At 35.0% G+C, this 15054-nt stretch overlaps 1 protein-coding gene across 1 annotated transcript in view; it reads right to left on the bottom strand.

The window, feature by feature from the left end:
* LOC111158165 (ATP binding cassette subfamily A member 5) overlaps nt 1–15054 on the bottom strand; it is a 71244-nt gene that overhangs the window by 29313 nt on the left and 26877 nt on the right. Inside the window, 8 exon segments of the mRNA XM_022520062.1 lie at nt 2185–2304; nt 3231–3370; nt 3555–3645; nt 4635–4773; nt 5876–5995; nt 6539–6714; nt 7930–8040; nt 14727–14785. Of these exon segments, the coding sequence (XP_022375770.1) occupies nt 2185–2304; nt 3231–3370; nt 3555–3645; nt 4635–4773; nt 5876–5995; nt 6539–6714; nt 7930–8040; nt 14727–14785 (956 nt within the window).

Here is a 15054-nt window from a genome sequence, read left to right as displayed (position 1 = left end):
CACATGTCCAAATCTGACATCTTGTTCTCTCTCCAATTATGTAAGATCTAAAACTTTTAGTTGAACTTTCTCTGACTACAGTCTGATATCACAACCTTATTAGAAGCCTGACTTTTGTCCTTTCTCCATGTTCGAGAGAAACCTCCTATTTCCTTCACCCTCCTGCCCCACTACCACCACCACCACCTCGCTAACTTTCAATCGTAAGAAAAGTATCCTCAATTCGAATTCTCACCTTAAACCTCACAGAACTAACTCTAACCTTTACCACACCACTGAAATGGCTACTGTCAAGGACACCACTGACTTCCATACTACCAAAGCCCTTACCGTCTTCCCTGTTACCAAAACCATCTTTTTTGTTCTTATCTTATTCTTCCCAGCAATCAGCAAACAAGTAATCATCACTTCCTCTTTCCTAAAATGTTGTTTTCTCTGGGTTTTTACATCTCCTTTTGCAAAGACAGAAAATGCAATGATGGGTACTTCTTTCTGGCCCCTCATTACTCAAACTCAGGGCTTGCCTGTCCACTCTTTATCTGTACTGTTTCCCTGAGTGATTTCATCCAAACCCATGGCACCATCTATCTGTGAGTAATTTCAGAACTTAAATCGTCAACCCTAACATCTTCACTCAGCTCCAAATGTGTTAATCCAACTGCCCACACTGTACACCTCCACTTAGAGGTCCAACAAGCATCTCAAACAATATACCTAAAATTTGTGCCGGGATTCCTCCTTTCCACAAACTTGTTTCTCCCCCACTCTTAGAAAATGCCATTCCCAGTTCTCAAGCAAAAAGCTTAGGAATTTTTTTTTTTAAAGATTTTATTTATTTATTTTTGACAGAAAGAGAGAGAAAGAGATAGCTAGAGAGGGAACACAAGCAGGGGGAGTGGGAGAGAAGCAGGCTTCCCACTCAGCAGGGAGCCCAATGCAGGCTCAATCCCAGGACCCTAGGATCATGAACTGAGCCGAAGGCAGACACTTAATGACTGAGCCACCCAGGCACCCCCTTAGGAATTATTCTTGAGTCCTCCCTTTCCCCAACAACTGACAATCCACCAGCAAGTCATCCCCAGTACCAGGGATATAACCCTATTCTGTTTCCCTATTTTCACAACCACCCTAGCTCAAGCCAAGATTAAGTGTAATAGTTTCCTAATGGTCCTCCTGCTTCCACTTCTTTTACAATCTTCTCATCATTTAACAATCAGAATGCATTTTTAATTTATTATTAGTTAATTAATTTTTTTAAGGAGGGGGGAGAGGCAAAGGAAAAGGGAGAAAGAGAATCTTAAGCAGCCTCTACATCCAGTGCAGAGCCAGACAAGGGGCTCAGTCTCATGACCCTGAGATCATGACCTGAGCTGCAATAAGAGGCAGACGTTTAACAATCTGAGCCACTCAGGCGCCCCAGAATGCATTTTTTAAACATGCAAATCAGATCATGTTACTCTTTTGCTTAGATCTCTCAATAGCTTCACACTGCACTAAGAAAACAAACCAAATTCTTTTCCAGATATTCAAAGACTAGACATGATCTGGCCCCTGGCCCTCCCCTCTAATCTCTCTTTGGCTCTTTAAACTCAATCCACAGTGGTCTGTTCTCTGTCATCAAACACATCCAACTCATTCCTTAATTGACAGTTTGCAGGAGCACCCGGGTGGTTCAGTTAGTTAAGCATCTGCCTTTGGCTCAGATCATGATCCCGGGGTGCCGGGATCAGGGCTCACATCGGGCTTCTTACTCAGTGGGGAGCCTGCTTCTCCCTTCCCCTCTGCCTGCTGCTCCCCCTTGTGCACACTCTCTCTCTCTGTCAAATAAATAAATAAAATCTTTAAAAAAAAAAAAAAGTTTGCAGTAGCACTTCCCTTTATCTGAAAAAGCTTTGAAACAAAATCCTCCCATATTTAGATTTTTCTTGCCATCCAAGTCTTCGTTTATCATCTCAACACAGTCCTCCCTAAAGATGCAATCTAAGATATCTGCCTCCCAAGAGCGCCCCATTGTTTCCTTCGTAACTCCTACTGCTGTCAGTAAATATCTCAACTACTTATTTACCTGTTTCCATCTACTGTTTCTTCCTCTAAAAACATATTTCACATGTTTATGTAATTATTCATCTCGCTTACCATCTCTCTGGTTAATTGCCCAAGATTTCTTGTTAGTTTCGTTTTTACCTGCTTGGTCAATTTCTGCTTCAACTTCCAGCTTTAAGAACACATCTTCCAAAGTCGTCATTGAAACACCGTAAGAAATTACACCCAAATTTGAATGAGTGTCTAGAGCAGAAAATAAACCTAAAAGAAAAAAAAATGAAAGAATGTTGTGTTGTTAAGCATATCATCATGAATTTCTCTAAAATACTCTTTTAAAATGGGATAGGACTAAATTTACTCTGCTACCACACTAGTTCTCAAACATTTTGGTCTCAGAACCCCATTAACATTCCTAAAAATTGCTAAGGACCCTAAGGAATGTTTGCTTATAGAGATATATCTAATAGATATTTATCATATTATAAATTAAACCTAAGAAGTATTTTTACAGACAGAATGATAGGCAGGGTACATTAAAGTTGGCTTATGTAGTTCACTCTAGTTAATGAAGGATTCTTTTTTTCCCCTAGGAAAAAAATCAATTAAATTAAATAGAAAATCTCTATCTAAATGAGATAAGTGTTATGGGAATTCCACATAACATATCTGCATCAATAATATCCTTTCGGTTATTGAGAGATTCCCTGAATAGATAAGGAGACTAAGTATGAGTTCCTCGTTACAAAGCAGAAAAATAATGCCAGAATTAAAATAATTCAAGGGTTTACCATATTATTATGTCCTTCATTATGGAATCATGAAACGAGAAAAGAACTTGAGAACATATACAAACAACTGTGTGTGTGTGTGTGTGTGTGTGTGTGTGTGTGTATACATATTCCCAGAAGGCTTCTGAGCAAATGGAGCAATCTTTCTTGACAACAAAGCAAATACCTTTACTTAACATATTAGTTTCCTGCATAGGGTTTGTAAAAAATGGGGGGTGGGGAACACATTAGCTTGTAGTTTCTGATTTTCAAAAGTAAAGTAAAGTAGAAATGTAAGAGTAAAGTAAAGCCACCTGGGAACATGTAAATATTACACAAAAATATACAACAAAGTAAATCAAGAAAACCTATTCCTAAAGCAAGAGCCTGGTTCAACAATCAGGAAACTGAAAGTAATACCTGCAAATTTGTCCATGTCCTTAAAAGGCAAACTATATACAAGTTGTTGGTCATTCTGTTGTAATAAGGTAGCTCCAGGTATATGTTGCTTAACCAGGGAAGAAAGAGATTCAGTGGCACAGTATCGGTCTATGTACATGCTAGAGAAAACCAAAAGTCATTGTTTTTTAAATAATTAATGAACAACCAAAAGTAAATTCTAAATGCTGGAAGTAAAGTTAGTGCCATAAAAATTGGCCAAAGTACATTATAGCAAATCTGAAATATAGTATCAGTAGATCAAGAATACTATAAAGAATAAAGTCAATCAAGAATGAATGATACCTTAGGCGGTAGCCAATCCCCCATTTACTTTTGAGAAAAATTGAAGAACCAACACATTTCAACATTCCTTGTGATATGACAGCTTTCCTATCTGTAAACAGAAATTTACATTTCAATTTTTAGGTTAGTAACAGCATCCGCATTTCAAAGTTTTTAAGTCAGTTGGCATTTGTATTTTGTGAACTACCATGTAAGACACCAATATCATCATTAAATACTCACAACTTTATTAGAAAGAAACCAGATTATCACTTCCTGGTTTTTAAATGAGAACACTGAGGCAATAAGAAAACATCATTTGGCCACATTTCACATAGCTATTAAGTGATAAACCCAGACATTGTACCCACACAGGTCCAACTCTGGAGTCTACTTCCTTAATACTGTTCCAAATATCTCAGACTCTTCCTAAAAGGCTCACTATTACAAGCATGTTCACAATTTCCTTTATAATCAAATGTAAAAACAACCAAAAAAAAAAGTCAGTCTGTTGGGTTTCCAAAATACATAAAAATAAAAAACAAAAAAAACAAAGATACTACTGAAAAAATGAATCTACTATGTAGATTGTACTGAACATTTGCTTCCTTCTGGAAGGTGGAGTTTTCATACATGGTAGTCAGGAGGTGCCTCTATGACCAGCACCTTGGGCACAGAGTCTCTAATGAGCTTTCCTGGTAGACAACATTTCACATATGTTGTTAACAACTCCTTGCTAGAGAAATTAAGCATATTCCGTGTGACTCTATTGGGAGCAGATTTTTGGAAGCTTGTGTCTGGTTTCCTCCATGTCCCATAAGCCTTTTTCATTTTGCTGATTTTGCTTTGCATCCTTTCAGTCTTGTGGTAAGAACCTGTAAGTACAACTAAATGCCGAGTCCTATTACTTCTCCTAGCAAATTGCTGAATCTGAGATGGTCTGTAGGACTCCCAAACACAAAAATAGGTGATTTTTAAAAAGTTTAAAACACACAGCTGTGAAAATCACAGTTTCTTTATTCCTCAGGATTTAGTATGTCTATGTCCATCTCTTATTTGGCCCCATGACCTTATCTTTCAAAAATAAAGTTAAAATCTCACCAGCAAGAATATCAGCTTCATCCATGAAATGAGTACTAAATACTGTTACCCGATTAGATTTTCCATATTTCAGAAGATTCCAAACAATATGGCGAGAACAGGGGTCCATTCCAGCTGTTGGTTCATCCAGCAATAATATCTACATGAAAAAGAGCAGGGAATGGCAGAGAATCCTCAAAAAATATAAAATACATAAAATTTCTGGACACTGGGAAACTTTCCCATTTCTAATTATTATTTCTAACAAGAAGTATACTAAATCTGGGCTTTTTATTCTTATATGAGCTAACATAAATTTTTTAAACTGTTTGGCAAGTGAATATTTTCCTTGCTTCAATTTTAAAAGACTAATACCAGCAACACATAAGACATAAATGCAATAATAATCAGATACATAAACTAAAAAATAAAACACTGATGGGGGTTGAGAGAAAGATAAATTAACATAAAGCCAGGGGCATCTGGGTGGCTCAGTCATTAAGTGTCTGCCTTCGGCTCAGGTCATGATCCCAGGGTCCTGGGATGGAGCCCCCACATCGGGCTCCGTGGGGAGCCTACTTCTCCCTCTCCCACCTCCCTGCTTGTATTCCCTCTTTCGCTGTCTCTCTCTGTCAAAAATAAATAAATAAAATCTTTAAAAGCAAAACAAAAAAACATAAAGCCAGAACCCAGAGTCATCCCAAGCTATAGCAGCAAGGAGAAATGTAGCAGGATGGCAGGCACCAAGAGGGCTCAGGCTGCAGCTTCCCAGCCCAATGCAAAGCACTGTAACAGATGGTTCTGTTTACACAGGACAGAGAAGAGCACAGAACAGGCACATACAAAATAAAATCAGCAGAACAGTGAAAAACTGAACTATCATTTGGTTTTGTCTGTTTTTAAATTTTATTCTGAACTATTACAAACATATAGAAAACTAAAGAGAGAATTAGAACAATACCGTTAAAGCCACCAGTGAAATGCAACAAATGTCATTTTTTTAGGCCATATTTTCTGCAGATCTCTTTTTAAAGAAATAAAACATTGCAAATATAACTAAAATCCATCCTTCCATTACCCTTTCTAGAAGGAACCACTATCATAATTATGTTTTATCTTTGTAAGTCACATTTCAAACCTTATTACTATAAATCACACCCATAATAACGTATAGCATTTTATGTATACTGAAACTTTACATAATGTATTATTGTACATAAATACATATTATATTTGTGTATAATACATTAATATTTATTTACCTTTGGATTCCCAAGAACAGCAATTCCTAAAGACAGTTTTCTTTTTTGACCACCACTTAACTTTTTAGCTTGATTATCTTTGATAGCCTGCATGTCTAAATCCAGTAAAACCTTCTGCACCTATAAAGTGAGAACAATGTTATTTTTTAAATTATATAATTTACATAATTATTAATATTAATTTTTAAGTGTCCTGATTTTAATATCAACTTAAAAATGTTCTTTTAGTACATACTTTAATTTTGACATGTACTCATATATAATTTTGAAATAATAGATAAAAAGATTCCTGATTGATAGGTCTGTTTTACTTTTGTGACTTCCTACGTAGTGGTGAAGGGATCAGTTGGAAAGCTCTATATGGTGGTGGGTGGGCAGGGGGATGGTGGTGGAGGAAAGGAGGCAGATGTGAAAGGCAAGGAAAGTTTGGAAGAAAAAAAAAAAACCTAAATTGAGAAGCTAGAATCCTCCAGATGAAACAAGGACAATTTTATATGTGCTAAAATATTTACTCCAAATTCCATCCAATTCTTTATAATAAATTTCTGTTTATTGGCTCAGAACAGGTTTTTATTTAGATTTTCATGCATTTTTTACAACAGTTATTACAAAAAATTAGTAATTCATAAGGAACAAAGAAATATTTCTATATGAATGACATACCTCTTGTATTACATTATTGGCTGGTATTCCTTTGATTGAAGCCAAAATGGATAAGTTTTCTTCTACTGTCAAAACATCAAAATGTATATCTAACTGTGGACAAATGCCAATCATTTTTCTTGCTTCGAACATCTCATCTATTTCTGAGACTCTGTGTCCATATATAGATGCAAATCCTAAAAGCAAGATATATATTTAAATTTATACTAACTATATTAAGTATTAAAAAGTATATATGCCTTAATATACACTAATAATTTAGTTACTTGTAAGTAGTAAATATATAAGGTATGAGCTACAACAAACCCTCATTTCCATAAGATTGGTGATCTGCTTCCACCTTATTTCCAACCTCATCTTCCTTCATTTTCAGGTGATATCACATAGTGAAAAGAACAAGGAATCAGAGCTTAACACTAAACATAATTGTGTACTGGTACACTATTTACACTTATATTCCAGTAGCAATTTGCCTTCATTTCCAGGCATTATTCAATAGTGGAAAGAGGAAAGAAACTAAGAAGTTTCCCCTAACAAGTGTGTGGTCCTGAGAAAATCAATCTGAATTCCAGCTTTTCTCTTCTATAATCTAACTACCAATATATCCTACTTAAATTTAAGAACTATTAAACCAATATGATAATATATGGAGAATTATAACAAAATCATAAATTCCTATTAAATGTAAGCTATTACTACCATCACTAAAAAGTGACACAATTAGGGATAAGCAACAAAACAAAACTAATTACAGAAGTTAAACTACATTTTAAGAAATGCAGTTTCAATACACGGAAATTCAGCCTTTCTTAAAGTACAGTATTTACTGTACTGCCACTCTATTAGGTTACTGTGGAAATACAGAGTTGCCATATTAAATTCTCACCTATGGGGCAATCACATACAACAATTATCTGTTACAGTATTGCTCTTATAATTCTATTTTAAGAGATGGTGTTGATATTTATCATTCTTTCCTTTTGAACTGTTGCTGCATATTTAGAAATCTATACCTACAATCTAAAATATCTATAGGTCTCATTTAATTTCCAATTAATCAGTGACTTATCCTTCTTTGAAAATGAAAAATACACACAAATATCTGATAAAATAGGTAACAAAATCAGATCCGTTTACTTTATTAAACATTTAAATCATTGTTATTTTCTACTGAAAAATGTGTAAAATAAAAAAATAATAAAACACATTTACAGACACTAAGGTTGGTCTCAATTCATTGAAAAAAATCAGCACATGTTTAGATAAATCAAGGATAAATAATAAATGACATATATTTATATAAGTCAAGGATAAATAATTATTTTGTGGTACCTTGGTTAATAACACTAATAAACCGAAGCAAGAGATTTTTTAAGTCGGAAAACTCTCACCATCAGAAGGCGGGCATAGTCCACAAAGAATATTCATCAATGTACTCTTTCCTGTTCCACTGTGGCCAAGTAATGCAGTAATCTGACCCTCATATATGTCAAATGACAAATCTAATTCAGAAAACAAGAAGACTCAAATGTGATTTTTATTTCTACTGAGCTACACAAAATAATACAAAATACTTGAATAATCTTGAAGTAATCAGTAAGTTTAGTGATAGATTTAAAGTTATTAGCATATTTAACAACATAATACTTGAATACACAAAACATTGGGGAGGGTTTCTACAAACCCACTCTTGAGACTTTCTAAGATAATTAAATAAGGGACAAACAAAAATTTGTTCCCAAGGGTATTAACAAGGTTAAACATTGCAAAAACCTAGAAACTAACCAACAGAATGGGAATAGCTGAGTAAGTGCTTGAGAAATTCAATTTAAATAAAAGAAACATGGGGAACCCGGGTGGTTCGGTTGGTTGGGCATCTGACTCTTGATTTTGGCTCAGGTCATGATCTCAGGGTTGTAAGACAGAGCCCCACATCCCGCTCTATACTCAGTGGGGAGCCTGCTTGAGATTTTCTCTCTCTCCCTCTGCCCCTCACCCACTTCTCACTCTCTCCTCTAAAGAAATGAAATAAATAAAATGAAGAAATATCACTAGATGGATGTGTCAAAGATTAAAGGATAAAAGAAAAGGATCTGAAATCCCAGCTTTAAATCACTGTAGATCCTGCTATTTTTGTTTGTTTGTTTTTGTTTTTGTTTTTTTGTAGACCCTGCTTTGATGATGACTTGGGATTCTGAGTTATCCCTAGAGCTTCAGGCCAGAAGCAAAAATAAATCCTCTCTGGAAGAAGATCACATCATCCAGAGCATCAAATAATCTCTAGAATTCTCGTATGCGATGCACAGCACTCAGTCAAAAACAACAAGATAGGAAATAGCAAGATCAAAACCCAACAGAAAAGGCAGTGGCAGAAACAGACCCAGAGGAGATTTAAATATTGACACCGTAAGATTCTAAAACAACCGTGCTATCATGCTCTCAAGAGAATGTTGGCAAAGAACTAAAAACTATATAAAAGAACCAAGTGACAAGACAAAAACTAGAAAGAGTAAGTGAAAAATATTTCCATACGTATTTAATCAGGTTAGGCGGAACTACAGAAAATTAGTAAATGACAAGAAATGTCACAAGAAAATACCTAGATTAACACAGAGAGAGAGACAAAACAATAAAAAATTCAGAAAAGAGAATAAAAGGTAACTGGGATAAAATGAAAAGTCATAACCTGTAATAATAAACCTAAAGGGAGAGAAAAGAGAAAACAGGACAGAAGCAATACTGAATTAAAGAAAAGGCTGAGAATATTTTTAAACAGAAGAAAGACATCAAGCCAGAGAGACAAGAAGCATTTATAAACCCAAAGTGGAATAAATGTAAAACAAATAAACACCACCAAGGCAAGCGGTAGTAAAACTCTTGAAAACTAAAAAAAAAAGATCTTTAAAAACAGCCAGGGTAAACATATATACCAACAACAAAGAAATAATAAAACTAACAGCTGTCTCTGCAGCCCAAAAGCGGAAATAAGAAGACAAGAGATTACATTTTAAACTGCTGAAAAAGAATAACCGTCAAACTAAAATTATGCATTTAGAGAAACAGCCTTCAAAACTAAAGGTGAAAGAAAGATATTTGCAAACAAAAACTGTGAAAATGTATCATCGGCAGACCTGCATTAAAGGAAAAAGCAAAAACATCTTTTTCATACACACAGAAAATTATCCTAGATAGAAGATCAGAAATGCAGGAAGTAACAAAGATAAATGATGTGCTAAATATACAGGTAAATATAAATGGAACAGTCTTTTAAAACCAATGCTAATAATAACATTATCTCTGGTTTAAAATGTACATAGAATTAAAATACATGAAAACAACAGCATATAAGTTGGAATAGGGATAATAGGGATAAGTAAGGATAAAAGTAAGGTCTGGGGGCACCTGGGTGGCTCAGTGGGTTAAAGCCTCTGCCTTTGGCTCAGGTCATGATCTCAGGGTCCTGGGATCGAGCCTCGCATCGGGCTCTCTGCTCGGTGGAGAGCCTGCTTCCTCCTCTCTCTTTCTGCTTGCTTGTGCTCTCTCACTCTCAAATAAATGAATAAATAAAATCTTAAAAAAAAAAAAAAAGTAAGGTCTGGACTTCCTATTCTTGCTTTACTATTCTACAAATACTATAAATAAGTAAAGCACTAATTTATAAGAATATATGTCAGAATATCAAGAGTAATTTCTAAAAAAAGGCATGTATAACTAAGAAGACAACAGAGGGAAAATGAGAAATGGCACAATAAAAAAATACTCAATTGCTTCCAGTTCAACTAGCCTACTGAAGGATGAGAGACCATAAAAAAAAGGCAAACTATGTCACCTACAGTCCACTAGACCAACCAGCCTATTAGCCAATTATGTGCCCAGATCACCATCCAATCCCAGATAATCCATGAACTGAATGAAGAACTGGAGATTACTTAGCCATAGTAAAATAATGGTTGCCTTCAGCCACTGAGCATTAGGATTAGAGCAGAAATAGGTAACGGATTCCATAACGAGAAGCTAGGAGAAGTAGAATAAATTAAACCCAAAGAAAGTAGTAATAGAGAAATAACAAAGACAATGACACAGCTCAGTAAACTACAAAGCAAATATATGATACAGAAAACTAACAAAATCAGGTGCACCTTGGTAGCTCAGTCATTTAATTGTCTGACTCCTGGTTTTGGCTCAGGGTTGTGATATCAAGCCCCATGATGGGCTCTGTGCTTAGTACAGAGTCTGTGTGGATTCTCTCCCTCTCCCCCTCTAGCCACCATTCATGTTCTCTCTCTCACTCGCTCTCTCTCACTCTCTCAAATAAATAATAACTAAAATCTTAAAAAAAAAGAAAAACTTCAAAGTCAAAAGTTGATTCCTTGAAAGATTAATAAAATTGACAAACCCACTGTAAAGCAAATGAAATAATCACAAATTACTAAATGAAGAGGGAACATCATTATAGACTCTACACACATTAAAAAGATAAGAGATTATTATGAACAACCTGTAACAATCAATTTGGCAATTTAAATGAAATGAACAAATCCCTTGAAAATAACTCACCAAAATAGACACATGCTGAAAACTTATAAACTGATTCTAATGTATTTCCATGTAATTCTTTACATGAGAATGCAAAGTGCCCAAAATATAATATTTAAGGTTATCAAGACTAACTATAAAGCTACAATAGTTAAGGGGCGCCTGGGTGGCTCAGTGGATTAAGCCTCTGCCTTCGGCTCAGGTCATGATCCCGGGGTCCTGGGATCGAGCCCCGCATCGGGCTCTCTGCTCAGCAGGGAGCCTGCTTCCCTTCCTCTCTCTCTGCCTGCCTCTCTGCCTACTTGTGATCTCTGTCTGTCAAATAAATAAATAAAATCTTTAAAAAAAAAAAAAAAAGCTACAATAGTTAAAACAGAACCAAGCATAGATAAATAGACCGAGGAACAAAAGAGTTCAGAAGTTAAACCACACATTTATAATCAATTGATTTCTTTTTTTTTTTTTTTTTTAGGAGAGGGTGGTGGGCAGAGGGAGATAATCTAAAGCAGGCTCCACACCCAGAGCAGAGCCCAAAGTGGGGCTCAATCTTACAACTCAGAGTCACTTGATTTAATTTTTTAAAATAACACTACTGAGATATGGTTGACAAGTAATAAACTGTACCTATATCAAACAATCCTCTAAATCTTCTAAATTTGACATGTGTATATAACCATAAAAGCATTACCACTATCAAGATAATGAACCTATCTCCACAAAAAGTGATACTTTAAATGTCTCCCCCTTTTGCCTGTTCTACCCACCTCCACCCATCTCCAGATAATCACTGATCTGCTTTTTTTCACTAAAGACTAGTTCTGCCTCTTCTATGATTTTATACAAATTTAATTATACACTATTTCTATTTTATTTCTGGCTTCTTTCACGTAACATTATTATTTTGAGATTCATCCATGTTATAGCATGTATTAAGATTTCATTCCTTCTTTTTTGCTGAATAGCATTCCCTTGTAAGGGTATACCACTGTTGGTTTGTGTATTCACCTACTGATAGGCATTTAGGTTGTTCTCAGTTTTTGTCTAATAAATAAGGTATGGTAAATATTCATAAGTCTTTCTATAAAGTTATGCTCCTGGGCAAATACCTAAAAGTAAAATGGCTAGATCACATTATAGGTGTATATCTAACTTTTTCAAAAGCTGTCAAACTATTTTCCAAAATAGCTGTGCCACCTCACGTTCCCTCCAGCAGTGCATGAGTTCTAGATGCACATCTGCACCAACACTTGGTATGATTCGATTTTAATCATTCTACAGTGCTGTGTGGGGACAGATGGTAGCTACACTTGCAGTAAGCATAGCATAACATATAGAAAATAGTAATTTTAATCATTGTACTAAATATGTAGTGGTATCTTAACAGTTTTCATTTGCATTTCCCTAATAAGTAATAATGTTGGACATCTCTTCATGTGCTTATTTTCTATTCTTATATCTTCTTTGGCAAAGAGTCTATTCAAATATTCTACCCATTAATTGGGTTGTTTCCTTATTACCGAGTTTTGAGAAATCTTTGTATATTCTGGATCGAAGTCTTTGATCAGATACATGATTTACAACTATTTCTCCCAGGTCTGTATTTTGTCTTTTCATTCCCTTACCAGGGTCTTACAAAGAACAGAACTCTCTTTACTTTTTATAGTCCAGTTTATCAATTAGTTATTTTACAGTTTATACTTCTGATGCCGTATCTGAGAAATTTTCGTCGAACTCAAGGTTCTAAAGCATTTCTCCAATGTTTGCTTTTTTGAGTTTTATTGTTTCAGGGTTTTTTTTTTAATCATTTTTTTTTAATTTATTTTCAGCATAACAGTATTCATTGTTTTTGTACCACACCCAGTGCTCCTTTACAGTTAGGTGTATGACCCTTTTTTTGTTAGTTTTTGTATATGGTGCCCAGCACAGACCAATGCTCACTTTACCTAACTATTTCAACAGCAATTTGGTTACAAGTCCATTTTTCTCTAGGAAGTTCTCTTTGTACCCCTGCTGAAAATCAGCTATATGGGCCTGTTTCTGTGCTCTCTATTCTGTTTCACTGATCTATTTTTCTGTCATTTTATACCAAAATTACACTGCCTTGATAACTGGAACATTTATATGAAGTCTTGAAACAAGGTAATACGAGTTCTCCAACTTTGTTCTTTTTCAAAGGGGTTTTGAGTATTCAAGCTCATTTGCATTTTCATGTAAATTTTAGAGTCAGTTTGTCAAAATATACAAGAAAGAATCTAATAGGATTTTTAATTATGTCTGACTGTACTTAAATTTGAGTAAAGTTAACATCTAACATTGAGTCTTCTCACCCGTGAACATGGTATCTCTCTCCACTTATTTACATATTAAATTTCTTTCAGCAATGTTTTTTTAGGGTACAAATCTGTTACATCTTTGTCAGATTTAACTATAGATACATTTTCTGATACTAAGATATATACTATTTTTAATTTTTTTAATAGTATATAGAAATATAATTGATTTTTCCATATTTATCTTATATCCTGTCACCCTTGCTAAATTCACTTTTTAGTTCCACTGACTTTTTTGTAAATCTACTCAGATTTCTTAAATGGACACTCATATCAACTACAAATAGTTTCCTTGCTTCCTTTCCAATTTGGATGCCTCCATAATACTGGTGAGCCATATTTTCTCAGCTGAAGGCCTACAGAGCAAAAACAGGTTTCCCTAAAAAGACAGAATTCTTCCTCAAGAGTGCAGCATAGATTTCCTAAGTCTCCAGCCTGACAGCCTATCCTATGAATTTTGGACTCAAGACTGCAACTTTAGCTCTTGCCTCAGTTTCCAAGCTGCCATTCTGCCCTACAGATTTCCGACCTGCAGGGTCCCACAATCATGTGAACCAATTTCGTAAAAATAACTTCTTCATTCCCACCTTCCCCTATCCCTCCAGGTCACCTGCTCTCTGTATGTATGTGCTCCTGTGTCTGTGTGTGTATAAGTTCTATTCCTTCTGAAGAATCCTGACACATTTTTAAACATTCTACAAATCTCAGGATAGTTTCCACAGCAACTAATTTTCAGACTCAAAATTTAAGTAGTACTGTACTGACACTGAGGAACCCTGTGCTAGGTCAAAAGGGAAAAAAAATAACACATATGTACATGCATAATAATAAAACAAAAAAGGACATATACTTGTTCAGATAGTTGAACACTGTTCTTTCTTTTTTCTGTGTGGTTTTTATTTTTTTATTTTTTTTAAGATTTTAGTCATGAGAGAGAGAGCGAGCGAGCACAAGCAAAGGGATTGGAAGAGGGAGAGTGGAAAGTAGGCTGCCTGCCGAGCAGGGAGCCTGATGTGGGACTGGATCCTAGGACACTAGGATTACAACCTGAGTTGAAGGCAGATGCTTAACCAACTGAGCCACTCAGGCATCCCAATAGGTGAATATTTTTCATCTTTAATAGACAGTACTTTTTCCTTTTACCACTTTGATGCTGTTAATTTTATTATGAATATTAATCATAAATAAATGAAAGTAGCCCTAAAAGAAAGAGAAAATTGTGGTAAAGAAGTTTAAATTTCCCACAAACTAAAAAAAACTATGCAAATTATTTTCTGATTTGTACTTTACAATTATGGACTGAATAAAGAAAAGCTACTTACTTCTCAAAGCCTCCACATTTTCACCTTTCTTTCTGTATGTCTTCTGAATACCACTGATTCTGAAAAACACCATTTTCTACTTAAGTATTTAAAGCATAAAGATGTGTGTTTCCATACATAGTATTTTTATCAAAGCTGTCATATTTAATAGGAATTATAATAAAGTACCTTTCTACTAAAACAATAAACCTAAGAGAGCTGACAATAATTATAAAATCACTTTAAAGAAACCACAGAAGTATATACTCCTCTCCATTCTAAGTGTTATTCATTCATTTTTCTTAACAAGCCAACTTCTAAAAATAAAGCACTTCGCTGAAGGAATTTA

The sequence above is a fragment of the Enhydra lutris genome, unplaced genomic scaffold (genome assembly GCF_002288905.1).
Source record: "Enhydra lutris kenyoni isolate GAN:26980312 unplaced genomic scaffold, ASM228890v2 scaffoldscaffold57, whole genome shotgun sequence".
Lineage (NCBI taxonomy): Eukaryota > Metazoa > Chordata > Mammalia > Carnivora > Mustelidae > Enhydra > Enhydra lutris.
This window is presented reverse-complemented; position numbering and strand designations above follow the sequence as displayed.